The following is an 18,805-nucleotide window of genomic DNA, read 5'->3' as shown; positions in this document are numbered from 1 at the left end:
CTGCACCTGTCCCCTTGTCCCCAGTGCCAACAGGTGGACATGGTGCCCTGATCAGTAGAAGTAGATGCCAACCGAGGAATATCGTGCTTATGTGCTGCCTTACATGCTGCCTTATGGCCTTTAGCAGTTTCCTCTTGTTCATAGGCCAGACTTCCCCATAGCTAACAGGAGCAGATGGGCCAGAGCTAATGGGGGATCACAAAAATTCAAAAGCTGCAGCAGCTGCTGGCCCAGCCTTTGCAGAAGCAGCAATATAAATAAGCACAGAGCTGCTGCAGCCAACAGCTTGGCTGGCGGGACTTACAAAATGATGGACAGGAGTATAAATTGGCCATTAAAGATCTCCTCACAAAGCAATGGGCCGCTATCTGGATGACCAAAAAAGGGCAAAAATACCCCAGAAAAAGCCAAAAAACAGGCCAGGAAAAGAGATTCACTTTAAAAACAGAAGGAAAAGGGGGGGGTTACAAGGGGAAATAAAAGAAGGGGAAAACAATACAGCTGAAAAACAGAAAGGCTAAGCTCTAGGCAAAGGAAAAAACAGCAAACTTGATCACAACCAACGAAAATCCCTCACAGACATTAACACTAAACAGAAAACACCAAAACCTGAGGAAAGAACTCAAAACAGTTTCTCTCCTACACACTAAAATCTTTAAAAAGCCTTAAAAAACAAACTACACCCACAAACAGCAAATACAAATTCCAAGAAATATAGTCAAAGCAAATGAATACAATCAAACACAAGCCTGAGCAAAGATGGACGGATGAAGCAAATAAGTTTTCACACTGTACTTTATTCCGTTATTCAGATAATTTCTTACCTGATAATTTGTGCTTTATATTTGATCTTTCACACTATGTAAAATCTAGTTCAGAAAATCTAGTGGAATATAGTGCAAGTTTAGTGCTAATTTCTGCGAGAAATAACACCAGAAATAATCTGTTTGCAAGGTTGGGAATCCTGAAAATTGTGGGAGTTTTGCACTAGCTGCCTGTCATGCAACAGGCATTCCAGCTTCCTCTCTCTCCAGCCTTGCTATTTTTCTAATTTTTTTTACTCATTCCTGAATATGCCTGTTCCCTATTTGCCTTTTATTACGCTTGGTGAGTCCTCCTTTACATTTGTTTTTCTGTTTGTCTTCTGACCTGTGCCTTGGACGTCGTTCTTTTTCAACTCTTCTGCCCCCCCCCAATACAGTAGGGATGGGATCGATTGGCTGGTGCCGGTTTGAAAGCATTCCGTTGACCTAACAGGCTGGTATCGATTCGAGTCTGTTCTGTATCTACTAGCTACGGCTTTTACCATTCCGTGTGCTTTTTGGCTCGGAAAAAATACTGATATTAATATCAATTTTTTAAAAGGAAATATCAATATTTTGAAGGAACTATCAGTATTTTTAAAGGAAGTATTGATAAATGATCACACTTACAATCAATGTTCTAGAGGCAGATTTTTTTTTTTAAAAAGTCCATTTTCAAAAATAGTAGCAGAAATTTGCTATGTTAAAATCTGACCCTCAGCGATTGAAAACAAGCGAATTAATGGAAAATTCGGTACCAAATCCAAATCGGGTGGAATTGTAGAACACCCCTACCATGGAGCTGGTCAACTGCTAAAAGATGTAAAAGATTTTACCCACCTTTCTCTTCTCTGTGTTCAGTTTACTCCACCTACTTTCCTCTGGCTGCTTTCAGACATGAGGCTTATTATGTTAGTTATTGAAGTTGCTTTCAGGTCTTTTCAAGTCCTTTTCCACTGTCTTTTAAGCCCTCCTCTCCTTAGTCTTTGCTACCTCATCCACAGTGGCGGGCTGCAGCAGCCTCTAGTTTAAAGTGACTACTTTTTTCCTTTTCCTCAGTGCTTCATTTCTGGCTCTTTCTTTTTGGAGTTTTTGCTTCTTGCTGTTTTAGTCTTGCTTTTTTACCTGATCCTCATGTCCTCAGTTGCAACAGTATGAAAGACATTTGAGCGAAATGCAGGTATATGACAAAAAACATGCTTTCAGGTACTGCAGCATAAAAGGAATTGGGACAGAAGCACTACCATTTTAATCCATTAAACTAATGCAATACACCCTATGTCTGAAAGCAGCCTGTGGGACATAACCTCACAATGCAATGGCAGGAGTAGAAACTGGTGGGGGCTGGCCAATTGTGAGTGAAGCACTCTGAAGTAGATGCAATCCTGCTCAAAAGTGCTAGTAGAGAGAGATCACATCCCACCTGAGAGCATCTTTGCTCAAAGAAAATATGCCTCTCTCCTGCTACAATCAGGTTTGAAATAAGACTTCTATTGTACTGAAAAGAAGGCTTTTTTCAAGCTTATGGTGGTGTATATGTGTGTGGGGCGTGTTTTTTGTGTATGGCCATTGCTGGGGAGGGAAATGTTAACCTTTTTGCCTCCCATGCTGTGACTCCCCCAAAACACCATGTTTCCTCCATTGCCATTAGGCTTGAAAAAGATATTGTTGCGCGCCTCCCCAATCTCCGAGCGGTGAGATTTCCGGGGTCCCTGTGCTCATCCAGGGTTTGGTTTCCTTTGGGAAGAAGGTCAGCAGAGACTGTGGTGTCTTTATGAAATATGGTTTATTTATTTACACACATTCCAACCTGAGCTTAAGATGGAGGGGGTTCAAGGCATCAGCAGGCCAATATCCAGCTTTTCCATCTATATTACAGGAAGCACCCCAAATGCCATGGTGCAGAGAGCCAGTGTCTCTGCCTGCCTCCAGTTAACAGCTTTTCTTTAGACCCTCTCAAAAACACAAACCTCTGCTCGTGGCCAGGAAGGGGGGGGAAGGCTCTCCTGAAGAGTTTCAATGACAAAAGGATCTTCCTGGCCCATTCACCAGTTGCTGGGCAACTGAAAGACCCATTATCCTACCTGGCCACTCTATTTGTTTAACAAAAGAAATTCATCTGGCCAGCAGAGCCAGCCCCAAGGCTCAGGATTCTAGATCAGAGGCTGGAAAGGGGCCCCACAGGAATCATCCATTCTAACCCCCATGCTCATAACAATATCCATTTTTTTTAAAAAAAATATAAGCCTAATTGTGGGGCAGGGGGGCATTTTCAGCAGGACAGAGTTCACAGCTAGTATGAAGAGAGTAACCCCTCACTTCCCAGTTTGATCTCCCGCTAAAAGGCCCCCCTTTCCCATTAAAAAAAAGACTTGAATGAAGCCTAATTCTTCTTTCAAGCCTAACTGTTGTATGGTGGTGTGTGTGTGTGTGTGTATGTGAGTCATGGCTGTGATCCCCCCAATGCTCTCTCTCTCTTTCACACAGACACACACACACCGCCATACAACAATTAGGCTTGAATGACACCCCCCCTCTATTGCAACAGGTCTTCAAAAATCCTTCTGTTTAATACAATAGGTAGCTTTTTTTCAAGTCCAACTGCGGGGGCAGGGGGGAGAAGGCAGGGTGAGTAAGACCATCTCAGGAGCACCAGAGAAGGCCTTAGTAGGTGCATGTTCATCCATGGCTTCTGTGCTGGAACCCCCCTAACATAGATAAATGGACCTGGCTTCTATGTAACTTGGTGAATGTTTCCAATCATAATGAAGATTGCAAGTTGTTTTCTGAATGAAAAAGAAAGACTGTAATCCTATAACCACTTACCTGAAAATAAGACCCACTGAACTCAGTGGGACTTACTTCTGAGTAGACATGTAGAGGATTGCACAGTAAGAAACTTACTTTTGGATTTCTTTGATCCAGCACCTTTTTTCCCAGTAGGCGGGGACTTGACTTCAGGCACTTTTTCTGCCATCTCTTTAGCTAACCTAAGTGCTTCTAGTTCTTTAGCCATTTTTTCTTCCTGATATTTGGTTTCTTCTCTTAGAATCCATTCATCGATGGAGCTAGCCACCAATTCCAGGTAATTCCTGGGGGGGGGGGGGGAAGTCAACTGTCAACAAGAACACACACCGATCAAGAACCTTTTCATTCTCATACCAAAATATTAACATTAAATAGTGGCTATTGCATTTCATATTAGAAAATATTTCAGCTTTATTAATCAACCTGTGTTGGTAGCCATTACTGCCTCCAGTAGGAGCCAATTCCATAGTTTCACTATGTGCTGTGTGAATAAGTATTTCCTTTTGTCTATCCTAAATCTTCCAATATTCGGCTTCATTGGATGTCCACAAGTTCTACTATTGCATGGGGGGGGGGAACTTCTCTGTATGCACTTTCTCCCACTTCATACATAACTTTATACACTTCTATCATATCCCCCCTTACTTGCCTTTTTAATAAACTAAAAGCCTAGAATGTTTTAACTTTTGTCATTCCTGAGTTGTTCCAGCCCCTTGATCATTTTGGTTGCTCTTTTCTGAATCTGTTCCAGCTCTACAACATTCTTTTTGAAGTGAGGCGACCAGAACTATACCCTTAACTATATCTATGGTGTAGCTGCACCATAGATTTGCATAATAGCATTATGATAGCGGCAGTTTATTTTCAGTTCATTTCTTAATGAACCCTAGCATGGAAATAACCTTTTTCACAGCTACCGCACACTGGGTCAACATCTTCACTGAGCTATCCGCTATGACCCCTAAGTCTCATTCCTAGTCATTCACTGCCAGTTCAGACCCCATGAGCATACATGTGAAATTAAGAAGTTTTGTCACAATGTGTATCACTTTACACTTGTTTACACTGAATTTCATTTGCCATTTTACTGTCCATTCACCCAGGTTCAAGAGATCCTTTTGGAACTCTTCACAATCCCTTTTGGCTTTAACCGCCCTGAACTATTTGGTATCATCAGCAAACTTGTCCACCTCAGTGCTCACCTCTACCTCTAGATGATTTAAGAACAGCTTAATGATTTATGAACAACTTACAAAACACAGATCCCAATACAATTCCTTGGGGGACTCTACTTTCTTCCATCCCTCCAGTTCATTTATTCCTACTCTCTGCTTCCTGTTTCTTAACTAGTTGCTCATCCATAACAGGACTTCGCCTCTTATTCCATGAAGGCTAAGCTTACACAGAAGTCTTTGGTGAGATACTTTGTCAAAAGCTTTTTGAAAAGCTATGTATGCAGTGCCAACTGGATCATTTCTATTGATATGCTTGCTGATACTCTCAAATAATTCTAATAAGTTAGTGAGATAGGACATACCCTTACAGAAGCCATGCTGGTTCTGCTTCAGCAAAGCTTGCTCTTCTATATGCTTTGTAATTCTATCTTTAACAATGCTTTCTACCATGCTTCCCAGAACAGACATTAAGTTAGCTAGCTAGGCTTACCATACTGGGCAAATCAGGCCAATATGTGAAGATTATTCCACGACTTTTAAGAACTCTAGCATCTTAGTGGCTGAAATTACTGACAGAAAACAGAGGCATTCCCTGGAAAACCATTTGTCAAATATATGATTAATTAACCCTGTGGGGAATCTTCATCACTGATATTGATACTCCTATATGTAATTCTATGCGCTAAGTTTGCTAAGTATTTAGGGGCTTGGAAATTGTTTAAATATATCACAACCAATTTTCACTTGTATGACAACTATTCAGAAATTAATAACTAGAGATGGAATTTTCTGAAAATCTTAATATCAAGCTTATCTACATGGATTCCCCCCCCCAATTCCTATCTCCTTCCTTAATCTTGACAAGAAGCTAGGTTTTTCTTTCCCACTCCTGATTCTGCTAAAAATATGAACAATTCTCGCATATGATATCCATTATTATGAAAAAAAATGGACTGCCTTCAAGTCGATCCTGACTCATGGCGACCCTATGAATAGGGTTTTCATGGTAAGCAGTATTCAGAAGGGGTTTACTATTGTCTCCCTCTGAGGCTAGTCCTCCCCAGCTGGCTAGGGCCTGCTCAGCTTGCCACAGCTGCACAAGCCAGCCCCTTCCTTGTCCGCAACTGCCAGCTGGGGGGCAACTGGGCTCCTTGGGACTATGCAGCTTGCCCACGGCTGCACAGGTGGCAGGGCACGTGACCCCTGAGCCACTCACTGTGGGGGTGATCTTTAGCTGACCCTTGACACCCAGGAGACATGAGCGGGTATTTGAACTCACAGACTCTGGACTCCCAGTCAGGCTCTCTTCCCCACTGTGCTATACCAGGGAGCTAATCCTACTCAGAGTAGACCCATTGAAATTCGTAGACATGACTAACTTAGGTTCATTAATTTTAATGGGTCTACTCCGACTAAGCCTTAATTGAATACAACCCGTAACATGATATACATATACATTCCCGGTTTCCTAAAGTTACTAGCACATAAATAAATATATACAACAATGCATATAACTGTATAAAATATTTATTAAATTACTTATAAAATTATGCTGCATAAATATAGTACAATATGTGGTTCAACTCTTTTATACACATTATATGTATAATATACATATTTTGTGTATAATTTTGCATATAATTAGTCATTTAAAAAAAGAAAATGGCAATGCATAAGCAGCTTAAACATAAGCAGGTCCTTGACACAAGAGGCTATCAGATGCAAGCAAAGGTCGATGCCACTAAATTATGTGTAGAAACCCTTTTGAAACAGATTCCTTTCCATTCCTTGTTATAACCAGATATTATGGTTGAATCTTTTTGGATGCTACAGATTGTTGTAGGAATGATTATAATACCATTGTACTTTTCTATTGTCAGTTATTAAATACTACTACTTTATTTAATACTTTGGTCATTCTTATCATAAATAATAATTACCTCCTTTTTATGTTGTATCTCATATCTATGTTTTTTATGTTGCATTTCATATCTATAGTTCCTATGGCATGCACTGCATGAAGAACCTTTTACCTGAATCCAACATCAGAATGCAATGCAACATTCCAGGATTCTTGAAACTGACGACGTTGGTTCATGGGATTGTGAAGGACTATCAACAAAGAGTTATCTTGAGTGTGATAATAAGAATCAATGCACTTGTAATCCTGGGTTGCATTGTGAAGAACCTAAAAACAAAAAGAAAATTAAGGTGAACATAACTCTACTTTAGTTAAGAGACTTGCTGCAGAGGTAACAGGGGAAAGGCCATTGTGTACCAGTGTGGTGGTGGGGAACAATTTTAACATATAAACAGGCACAGATGTCTCATTTATTCCTTGCATTTTCTTTTTTCTATAAATTTTTTTTATTCAAGATTTCAAAAACAAAACAAAACAAAAAAGAAAAAGAACAAATTAATAACTAATACAATAAAAAATATTGACTTCCGATTTGTCGATTTATTCCTTGCATTTTCAATGGAACCACTTGCTTGTATATGACAACGTAAAGCTATCCACAGAACTGGGAACACAGAAAGCTGCCTTATACTTTAGTTCATCAAGCCTGGTGTTGTAAACAAAGACTGGCAGAAACTATCCAGGGTTTCAGGCAGGGATACCTCAGAGTTCTACCTGGAAATACTGGGGACTGAATCTCAGACCCTTTGCACACAATGCAGATGCTCTACCACAGTACTAGAGCAATTAAGCTGAACGAGATTAAGTATCTGACCAACCTGTCTACCTCAAGGAAAACACTTAAATGTTGTACTGAGAACTATATAGCAAACTTGGTGTTTAAACTTAAGGAGGGGGGAATGATCTAATGGCTCTTCAATTTTTAAAAAAATATTATTTATATTATTATTACCATTTCTATGCAGTTTATTTAGGATGAGGCCCATAAAAACAGGCTCTCCATGAAAAAAACTATAATGATTTAATAAAAACCTTTGATACTTTATTTCAAAAAAGTAAGACTTACATGGCAACAACATGGTCTAAGTTAAGCCTAGCATTTTGAGGGAGGGTCAATATAATAAACATGACTACACTATATACGTTTGTTTTTTTCAAAATCTACCCCTTTCAATCTGATAAAAATTTGAAAAAGGGGGAAGTGTAATTTTAGATTTCATACAGAACCATAAAAACCTAGAGTAAAGGAAAGTATATTATTTATGATGTGAGAGCTGGGAGGAATAGATATTCCAGTTCTTCAATTATATGAACATTTAGCTAATGAATGTTAATACTGGACTAGCTAGGTGATCAGGAAGTCCAAGTGCTGAAGCTGCTGAAACAGCATGCCTGTTTTGCATTCATTTACCTGGATGAAAAAGCATTCATCTCCATTTACTTATCTGAATAAAAAAGATGTGTGAGAATTTTTTTGTTGGTGCTAATTTTATTCTTATAGTATCAATAGAGAGATGTGATAAAGTCAAAAGCTAGCACCTGATATATCACCTTTCACCTTAGTAGTACAAGATGAAAAGTTCAACACTGTTCAATAAAATGGACATTTCATATTATGGGGAACATGTGAAGTCAACAGATATAAAGGCTTGGTTGATAATGAAATAGTTCACATTGTTTGTCAGACATTTTTTATTACATGCGTGTCCAATGATTTATTTTTGGGTCCTCCACTTCACCTGCAAAAAAACAAAAACAAAACAGGACACAAAGCATAAGCAAATAATCTATGTCCTTTTTTTGTGAGTGGGTTGGAGGCCCCCATCCACACACAATGTATTGGGCCCCAGAAAATCCTGTTGATACACGTGCCTCTGAAACATCAAAAATTAAAACAAGATTGTTATTGAAAGTTTAGACAGGCCTGAGATTTTTATTTTGATCAAATTTCAAGGGGACCTGGCTGCCCCTCCCCCCACAAAAAGAAACAGAGGGGGAGAGGCAAAACAATTTGAATGGAGCTTAAATTCAGGGGAGTTGTGGTTTATAAAGAGCACAGGGGGATTATTTTTGTTTGATATGAGATTCATCAAATAGATTTTATATTTGCTTGTACTATTCTGTTATGTTTTAGTTTTGTTTGAAACTGAATTGCTCTATGTCACCTAGAAAACATATTATAAGATGACTAATCAAACACAAATAATAAATAAACAAATAAAATCCTGTATCACAAAATTAAGAAACTAGATACAATTAAGCAAAAAAAAAACTATTTTGTGACTATTTAGTTGAGTGGATAGTTGATCCATGGACTCCATGACTGGTTGATTGCATCATGTGTACGTAAATGCATTTTATCATAAAACAGCTGTAACAGAGAAGTAATTCCCCACTCCCACAAGAAGATGCCTAGCGAGTTCTTATGTAAATAACAGATGGAACATCTCTTCTGCTAAGTCTTGTGTCCTATTTTCTGCATCAAAAGTGTTGGCCAGTAGTGCAATCTATGTGACTCACAGACAGAGGTTTGTTCGGAGGAGAATGAAACCTGCAATAAACGGGTTAAACAGAGCAAGAGGGGTTGCCAGGTTCCTCAAGGCCAGCAGGTGGTTGGCAAGGGCAACCTGGTAGATAAGAAGCTGCTCTCGCAGAAGCTCTGGTGTGGGGGATAGTCGTTTGGAGTGAGAGAACTGTGTTTTGTATTTTGTCAGTAAAGACTCTTACAAGAAACTTGCCTGGCCTGGCTTATTTACTGGATCTATTCGACACCAGAATTTCTTACTTGTACGATATCTATACGCACGCACCGACAAAAAGATGGTCAGTAAAAAAAGTAAATATGAGAAAGGAAAATGACATTTCTACTACTTCCAACAAAGAGTAGTATGGTGATATCCAAGATGAACAGAACAGACAAATCCCTTCCTCTGCTTTGGTGATGGACAGACAATTAAGATTTAAAGTAGCGCTAAATGCAAATGGTTTTCAAATATTATTTAATCAGGTTTAGATCTGAACCAGTGATATAGAAAAGAAATGCTTAATATTATTTTCTATTTTCGTCTCTACAGCATAAAGAGAAAGCAACTCAAAAATACCTGGAAGAGAAGATGTGGTTGAAAATGTTCAGCAAAACTCCAGTCTTTTAAACACCGCTGCTGCGTCTCCTGTATGGCTGCTAATTCTGTATCTGAATTTATCTTATGAAACACCAAAGAGTATAGAAAATCATCAGATTTAACAGAGGCCACAGACCTGGGCAAAGGACCTATTTGACTTGGGAGTCACAAGGCTAATTTTAAATTGGTCAATGGGAAGGCAGGCACATATACCTCCAGGCAGGCATACCCGCCCCTCATCCCCAACACACATTATCATATACACTTTCATTGTCTCTCAAATAATCTTTTTCCCTCTATCAGCATAAGCTTGGTATGGATCTGTGCAAATAAGGAGGAAACTGCCCCTGAAAATGAAAGGTGCCACTTGCCTCTACTAGAAATTTCATCACCTGACTACTATTGTCCAGAAAGACAGCTTCAAATGTTTTGGATAGGTTGGTGGAATGCTTGCAATTCTAAAGGTAAAATCTGAAAAAATGCTGGGGCTTTCTCAAGAAATGAACCCATAGACCCAAAACTTCACATTGCCTCTGTGGAAGAAGCTGGAGGAAGCGTCTGCCCAGTGTTATTAAAACCATTTTTAGCAGATAAGGAATTATGCCATTGCTTCAGGAGAGCCTTTTTAGCCAGGCTTCTTCCCATGTCTTGTGTTTTGTTAGTAGTCTGATGGTGAGCCAAGCCTCTAAAAATAAATTAGCTTAAAATGTTTACAATTTTCAGGAACAAATTAAAGAAGCATTACTGCTTCCGTTCAATAAATATTTTATGTATTTTAATTGTATTTTATGTATTTTAATTTATTTTAATGTTTTTGTGATCTTTACTGTGTACAATTTTATGTATGTGTTCGATTTTATTGTAAGCTGCCCTAATAAGTGCCCTATCATAGGGTAGAAGGGGGGAATAGAAATTTTTAAAATAAATTTATTAAAATTTTAAATAAAATAAAACACTCAATATAGAAGTAAAACAAATGGGAGAAAGACACAGAAACCAGATATAATGCAAAAAGTGATAACTAATAGGATTTATTACCTCCCCTAAGTGCCTACTAATAGGATTTACTACAGCTCAATGCATTCTGGAATACAGGTTTCTTCTTTGGGAGCAATGTTGAACTTTTATATTTCATAAAGTATCTAGAGCAGCTTGAATAAATACTAGCTGCCTTTCTGTCTCCATGAGAGAGACTGTTATCATATATCATCGTGCCAGATGTGCAGCTAGTACGCTTTCTCATGACCAAACTGATGTGCTTGAGGTGCAAGTTGAGTGATCTGTGTTGCACCTGCCATTTGCTGAAGCTATCTGATGATCATTTCTAGTTGGCAATTCAGCCCACATTTATGTACTCTTCACCCATGTTCATGAGCTTTATGATGGTTCTAGTAACTCATTTTACATTTCAGACCCAGCACATCACAATGAAGCAATTCAGCACATGATTAGCTACAATTTGCATCTATCTTGTCAGCTATGCATGACATGTGAGAAGAGCGATTATGATATCCTGTCTGTCTGTGTGTGTGTGTTTTAAAGATATGTTACTAATTAGCAGCCCTACCCCCTATGTGGCTACTTTGAATACTGGAGAAGTGATGTTCTGAGGGGAGATGTTTAGCCCTTTCCTCTGTTGTCTTTTCTCAAATCTAAATCACCATTTCCCAACTATGCTATTAGTTGGGGGTAGAGATGTCATACCCACCTATTTTCCCATGGAACTAATAGCAGATTTTTTGAAATTGGGGGGCGGATGTAGGTTGAGGAAAGGGCAATAAAGAAATGATTAAACACCCTCTTCTACAGCCCCAATCTTCACAAAAAATGCATGCGGGCTGTGAAATTTGGTTTAAAAAGAAAACAATTGGGATATCCTAATCACCGATTTCCCATGCCATATTGAGTTTAACTATAAGTCATGAGAATTGCCCATACTGAAAGAAGGCAGAATCTCTGGAACCTTTTAAACACAGCTTCACTTCCATTTGTCTTGCAGACAACGCAAGTGCTTTAAAAGGTATCAGGCAACACAGTAAGAATCTGGTAAGTGATGGTTCTGATTTAAAGAATAGGTTGGCATTGGAAGATTTTATTCTATATCTGGTGGCATGCACATACGGTACAGAATCTTTAAGAGGTAATGTTTTGTTCTACTTATGAATGTCCATCTATTATACATACATTTTAAATTAAAAATGCACAGGAAATTCTCAGCAACCATAATTCCCTTGTACAGACTCTGTATTATACCATACTGAAAGACACTTTCCTTACCTTATTTTCAACAGAACTGATCAGACCATTCCCCTGACCATCAGCAATCCAATCTGGAAAAAAACACACAGAGAGACACACTATTTAAAATGTTATTTGTTTCCTTTCTTTGGCTGTTCCCATTACTTAACACTGGCAGCACAGTCTCCATCCTGTTCCACCTTTCAGAATGGTCTCTATATATTTCAGAGCATTGACTTGCCACTTTCTTTCAGCATTCTTCTCTCTTTATAATGTCTATTTATGAACTTCCACAGAGAGTCCTTGGGTCAGCAACCAGAAGAGAGGATTTGATTCTTTACAATGCAATCTCACTCAAAAGAAATCAATGGCGTTTACTCCCAAGTAAGGCAGTATGGGATTGTAGCCCTTATTCCTTTTCTTCATCATCTAAAAATTGACAATCTTTACTGAAGGGGTGTCTCTTCTAGAAATGAGAAAGGCAACATCTGACTTGGGCATAGTGGAAAAGGTTTCAGATGTCTTCAGCATTAAATTAATTAAAGGAGGGGGAAGTCCTCAAAAACTTATAAGAAAACAGATAACTAAATGGGGTGGGGGGTGACTCATAGAGAAAGTAAAATGGAACCAATAAAAGTACATGAGGGTAGAAGGACATCTGGGGGAGGGGAGGGAGAGGTTGATCACCTTCAGCGGAAGGAGAAAGGAATACATATCCAACTCTCTCACCTCCGGGTGCCTACTCCGAGGGAAGCTTGGAGGATGGCAACAAGGGAGAGGGCCTTCTCAGTGGCGGCCCCAAATTATGGAATGATCTTCCTGACGAGGTGTGCCTGGCACCAACACTGTTAGCTTTTCAGCGCCAGGTCAAGATTTTTCTCTTCTCCCAGGCATTTTAGCATGTGTTTTTAAATATTTTTTTAAGTGTTTCTAGATTTGTATATTTGTTTTTAATGTTTTTAATTGTTGTAAACCACCCAGAGAGCTTCGGCTATGGAGCAGTATACAAATGTAATAAATAATAATAATAAATAACACTGAAAGAGGAGCTGACAAAAGCACAGGGGCACATAGTAATGGCAGAAGATTGAGCTGCCTCCATAGCTTGCTGCCACACTTGCTTGGAGCATAAGCTGCAACAGCAGCAAAGCAACCTGAACTCCATCCACCTCAGGGTGCTGGTGAACACCTGGGAGGGAGATGCTGGAACTTTAATGCCTCTACCCAGGATGTCCAGCTAGCTAAGACTGCTGTTGGATATGGGAAAAGAGAAAAGTGACCCAAAGAGATGCTGGGACATGGGAAAAAAACTGCTGTTGAAGGAGGACCAAAAAATATCAAGCCATTGAAGCTGCTAAACAGGCACTTGCAGAAACCACTCCGCTAGCTCCCTCTGATCGGGGGCAGCTCATTGAAGTACAAACCACAATATAGGTTGGGCATGTGAATGGGTATACCACAAGAACACCTGAAGCCTGGTACAATCAGATGGTTGAGCAACTGGCCCAGAGCTCCCAAGCAGACCACAGGATGGGGAGCAAGGGGTTCCATATTCTGAACAGAGGATCCTGTAGTTTGAACAAAATACTCCCCCATATACCACTCAGAGAACTTATCACCTTTTTGTGCATTGTACAATTGTACATTAGACCCACAGAGGATGAAAGGGTGGGTTGTCGCATGCATTAAAATGCAATCAGTTATTGGGAGGGGTGGTAAATTCACAATGATTTGTAAGTTGAGACCTATCCCAGTCTGCATCTGTGTCAGAATTGTTTAATATGTTTTTAATAATGTTTTTAACCCTTTTTAAGGTTGTTTTTTTAAATGTTTTTAATGCTGTTTTGTTTTAATGTATTTTAAGATCTGTTTTTATGATGTTTTAAAGTGTTTTAGAGCTTTGTTTGCCACCCTGGGCTCCTGCTGGGAGGAAGGGCGGGATACAAATTAATTAATTAAATAAATAAATAATAAATAAACAAGCGTAAGTGTGATGATATAACATTCTGGAAAAGTCAGGTAACTTATTTATTTATTTATTATTTTATTATTATCCTGCCCTTCCTCCCAGCAGGAGCCCAGGGCGACAAAGTGCTAAAAATACTTTAAAACATCATAAAAACAGATCTTAAAATACATTAAAACAAAACAGCATTAAAAACATTTTAAAAAACTTTTTAAAGGGTTAAAAACATTATTAAAAAACATATTAAGCAATTCTAACACAGACGTGGACTGGGATAGGTCTCAACCTAAAAGGCTTGTTGAAAGAGGAAAGTCTTCAAAAGGTGCTGAAAAGATAGCAGAGATGGTGCCTGCCTAATATTCAATGGGAGGGAATTCCACAGGGTAGATGCTGCCACACTAAAGGTCCGTTTCCTATATTGAGCAGAACGAACCTCCTGATAAGATGGTATCTGCAGGAGGCCCTCAGCTGCAGAGCGCAGTGATCGACTGGGTATATAAGGGATAAGACAGTCTTTCAGGTATCCTGGTCCCAAGCTGTATAGGGCTTTGTACACCAAAACTAGAACCTTGAACTTGGCCCATTTTGATTAACACATTATGTAAATAACTTGTAAATGGTTGTTTTAAGGATATGACTAGAGAATATGCCATTTAATTTTGTTTTCAAATTGTTTTTAATTGTTTTTAATTGTGTTTTTAAATTGTTTTTGTGTTTTAAAATTTGTATATTTGTTTTTAATGTTTTTAATTGCTGTAAAACACCCAGAGAGCTTCAGCTATGGGGCGGTATATAAATGTAATAAATAAATAAATAATAGATGGGTCATTTGACCATGCCATCCCCAGTAACCAAAGGAAAAGTCTCATAAGGGGGCCAGGAGCCATTTGTTGGGTCATGTTGAGTAACATGCTTTCTGCTATTTTTCTTGATACAGTCAAGCTAAAGCATGGAAAATGATATGATTATGGCTGTTGCTCCTAATCCCTGTGTTGACCCACCCTAAACTACTGATCACATCCCCATGGCCCTACCAACAAGTCGCTTCAACCCATGAATCCCTGCGTGTACAATGGCAGGCACTAACTGAAGAGAATATTACCATGCTCTTGCTTTGTGGAAAACAAGTTTTATCACAAACACAAATGACTCCCTGGCACCCATGAGACTTGTATGAATGTTACTGGGACAGGTGGTTGGGTGATATCTGTCCAGTGATTGCATTTGTCTATTCTGTGGGATCATCAGAATTTCACAGTAATGTGATCTACGAAATGGGACATCACTTTCCAGTATCTATCTAGAGAGCAACGGGTAACAAATGCCACTCAGCAAAATCCTACTGTATGGAATGCTCCCCATATTGGGACACTGAGAGGGGAATGTGTACGGGATATTAATCTAATCTGAGCACACAGGCTAGTCAGAACCCCTCCATCTACTGCTATTCTGTTAAGAGAGCAGCCTCATCAGGGGATGGAGGCTTCTCAGAGATGCATTTATCATATCACAGTAAATGTCTGCTTTCAATATATTGGGGAAACAGGGACATATCCCAGCCACCAGTTTGAGAGTGTAATGTTTCTCGATTCCTTATTACTGCAGGGCATTGTATGTCTACTGAATATGAAACCAAAACACTAGGGTGGGGGGCCAAGGAATGGAACTTTATATTTCCCATAGGTTTTAATATAACCCCAGTGGCTAAAGTCCTGTGGAAAAGTGAAGCAATTCAAGCTGAACTGAAGGCCTTATCTAAAACTGATAAGTCTAAAACTGTCTGCTATAAACATTTGTTGAAAGGACATGATGAATTTAAAATATGCTGATGTATATAAAACTGTGCTTATTCCAGAGATTGCAATGTAATATATTATCATTATTTGTATTTGTATCTGTGATTTTGTTCATTTATTGTATTATTGTATGTTGTACACCGCCCAGGGAGCCATTGGCTATGGGCGGTTTATAAATGAAATTAAATAAATAAATAAATAAATAAATAAGGGCATGATGCTAAAAATTCAGCATGGACAAACAGAGCTAGTCAGAGTCATACGAGATAATGAAGATCTCACTATACATCATTGGTGGGATATCTTTTCAGGATGAAGTCCATGAAAAATGTATTAAACTTAGCATGGCATCCTGTGGTCTTATTCCTTACAACGATTGTCATATTACTTTTGTTGGCATGCAGCTTATATGTTAAGATTAAATGGCGGTATGTAAAGGTCCAGGCCCTAAAGTGGCAAAATGAAACAAGACATGATAATGAAGCATGAAGGGAGGAACTGTGTGTATCAAAGGGGTGGAGTGTATTGGAATACGCAGAAGACTACTGTGAGCTTGAGGAGGTCAGCTGGTGCACAGCAATTGCTCCTTTCATGCATAAGTATCCCTCTGGGCTTGGATCCTCTAAGCAGCTAATTTGTTTATCTCTCTTATTATTTTCTAAAAGCTAGCTATATGCTGGGGTGGTACAGCTTGTGAATATACCATTTATCTTTAGATAATCCTTTGCAGGGTCTCAAGGTTAGCCACCTGCAGTGCTTTTTGGGTAAAAAATGAGGTGCTGGTACTTATATCTTGATAAATGATGATGAATAAAAGTGTTGTGGGTGCCAGCACAAAATGGCTGCTATGGGCAGCAAGAGGTGCCAGTATTCTGTACCAGTGAGTATTGTCACACACACAAAAAGCCCTGGCAAGCTATTAAGGAAGTCAAGGGTGGTACAAAGTTATTTATGCTAGCCATTGGCCAAATGCTGAGACTGATCCTGAGAACCTGCAAGGAGGTACAAACATTGTCAAGCCTGCTGGAGTATAAGTTAAACAGCAGGTGTTATCAATGTTATCAATCTGCTTTGTCAGCACAATTTGATGAAACAGATTAATATTTATGAGTGTAAAACAGTCTATAAAGATGTAGGGAAGCCCTGTCTCTCTGAACCTTGATGCAGACCAAAAGACAGTAACGGTGTTGCATACTGGCCATTAGGAGTCTATCTGTTTCCATGCTGAGAGGGTTCCTGGCAAATGAAAGGGCATAAGTTCTCTGTCTTTTGTTTTGCTTTGTTCTTTATTCCCTCATCCGTCTTAATAAAACCTGTTTATTAAGGAACAGATCTAGTGTGGTTTATTGCCTTGTCCAAATCCTAAAAAAACCCTCTGGTCATTGGCACAACATGGACCAAGACAGGAAACGGACCAGTCAAGAGGAGGAGCAAGTAATGGATAAAGACATGTGTTTCCTATCTTCAGGCACAAGATGGCAAGATAGCTCGCCATGCCATGTGTTCACCACCTCTGGAGAAATTCAGAGGTCTCTTATCCCGCATATCATTCCCTTTCCTTTTGGTGTGAGAGAAAGAGGGAAACGCTATTTTCTCTGATCTGAATAAGACATTCAGAACTCTAAATAAAAACCAGATCTGGATTTTGCACTAGTGCTGTATCAAAAATTTCTTCTACATTCATTCAACCATTCACTATCAATTAATAAGAAAAATGCATTTGAAAATTATTAAAGGGGAGGAGAAATTTTTGGTGAAAGTCTTTGGAGAGGTAGGTGCAGAGTTGTTCTTGTGCTCTCCTTATTTTCAAGGTGAGTGAGGGGTTTTGTGAGGGTTTAATTCTATAAATTATCCTTCCAGAGGTCTGTATTCCAAAGCTTTCCTGAGTGCCCATGTTTCCTTAAAACCTCACAATGTGCTCAGCTGAGCTTTCCTGTAAGCACGAGGAAGGTGCCTACTATGAGCATGATAGCCGTTCATTCTTTTTGTTCTTTAAGTGAAGCCAATCTACTTAGATTCCTGCCTTCCCCCCCGGATGAAGTGTCCATCCAAATAGAACCTTATAATAGCAATTATAATATATAATATTGTGTAAGTCGCCCAGAGTGTCTGTTAAGTCAAACAGATGGGCAACTAACAAATAAAATTTTATTATTATTATTATTATTATTATTAACTATACATCACCTTGAACAGATAGGAGTAACCAAGCCTGTCCCGGGAGACCAGCTTTGATATGGGGTCTAACTGATTTTTTCCACATGCCAACGAGTTTAGACCTCAAGTGGCTGAATCATGGGGTGGCACTTCCAGATGGGAATGCTTCAGTCAATTATAGAATTGATCGATAAGAATGACTTTTTAGCTTTCGCAGACCTTGGGTAAGCCTACTTCCACTTACTGATAACACCAGTCACACTGACCATTTATTTTGTTTCATAACACAGGACATAGGTTTCACATACAAACATACTCTTTAAAAGCAAATGAGCACGGAGGGTCAAGGTGTGGCTAAAGGGTATGTCAGAGTCTGTGTGATGTAAAAGGCAAACTGGGTCATACGAGTGGCAGCTCATGCAGTGCTCCCTCTGCTTAGCTCTGACACCTAAGGTGTGCTGGGGGTACGGTGGGGGGAGACTGCATTCAAGCTTTTCCCAGTAGGAAGGCTGGGCCTGTATACAAGAGCTCTGATGCTCTATAGGCCTTGGGTTCTTCATGTAGGTTTCCTTGTCCTGGTGTACAGAGCTAGGACTGTGGATGGGCAGCTACACTTTCATACCCTTCTACTGGGAGGGCATAGGATCTTGACTATGAAATGCTAACAGTACTCCAGTATAAACTAGCTGCTAGTATTGCCGGCCTACCAGATTGTCTTGCTGCTCTTTGTTTAGCCGCTTTGTTTAGCTGTTGGTATTTTCTTTAAGTAGAAAGTTTTCTAATATGGGCATATTTTGGCAGACTGCTCACCTATGAGAA

At 39.3% G+C, this 18,805-nt stretch overlaps 1 protein-coding gene across 2 annotated transcripts in view; it reads right to left on the bottom strand.

Moving 5' to 3' along the window:
• The window catches only part of SPAG17 (sperm associated antigen 17), a 206,556-nt gene that overhangs the window by 107,262 nt on the left and 80,489 nt on the right, over window positions 1–18,805 (bottom strand). For both annotated transcript variants that reach the window (XM_061637825.1, XM_061637834.1), the window contains exons 16-19: window positions 12,107–12,159; window positions 9,809–9,910; window positions 6,820–6,974; window positions 3,708–3,895 (exon numbers count right to left, since the gene is read on the bottom strand). In XM_061637825.1, the coding sequence (XP_061493809.1) occupies window positions 3,708–3,895; window positions 6,820–6,974; window positions 9,809–9,910; window positions 12,107–12,159 (498 nt within the window). The remainder of the gene's footprint in view (window positions 1–3,707; window positions 3,896–6,819; window positions 6,975–9,808; window positions 9,911–12,106; window positions 12,160–18,805) is intronic.

This window comes from Rhineura floridana, chromosome 1 (assembly GCF_030035675.1).
Source record: "Rhineura floridana isolate rRhiFlo1 chromosome 1, rRhiFlo1.hap2, whole genome shotgun sequence".
NCBI classification, from domain to species: domain Eukaryota; kingdom Metazoa; phylum Chordata; class Lepidosauria; order Squamata; family Rhineuridae; genus Rhineura; species Rhineura floridana.
This window is presented reverse-complemented; position numbering and strand designations above follow the sequence as displayed.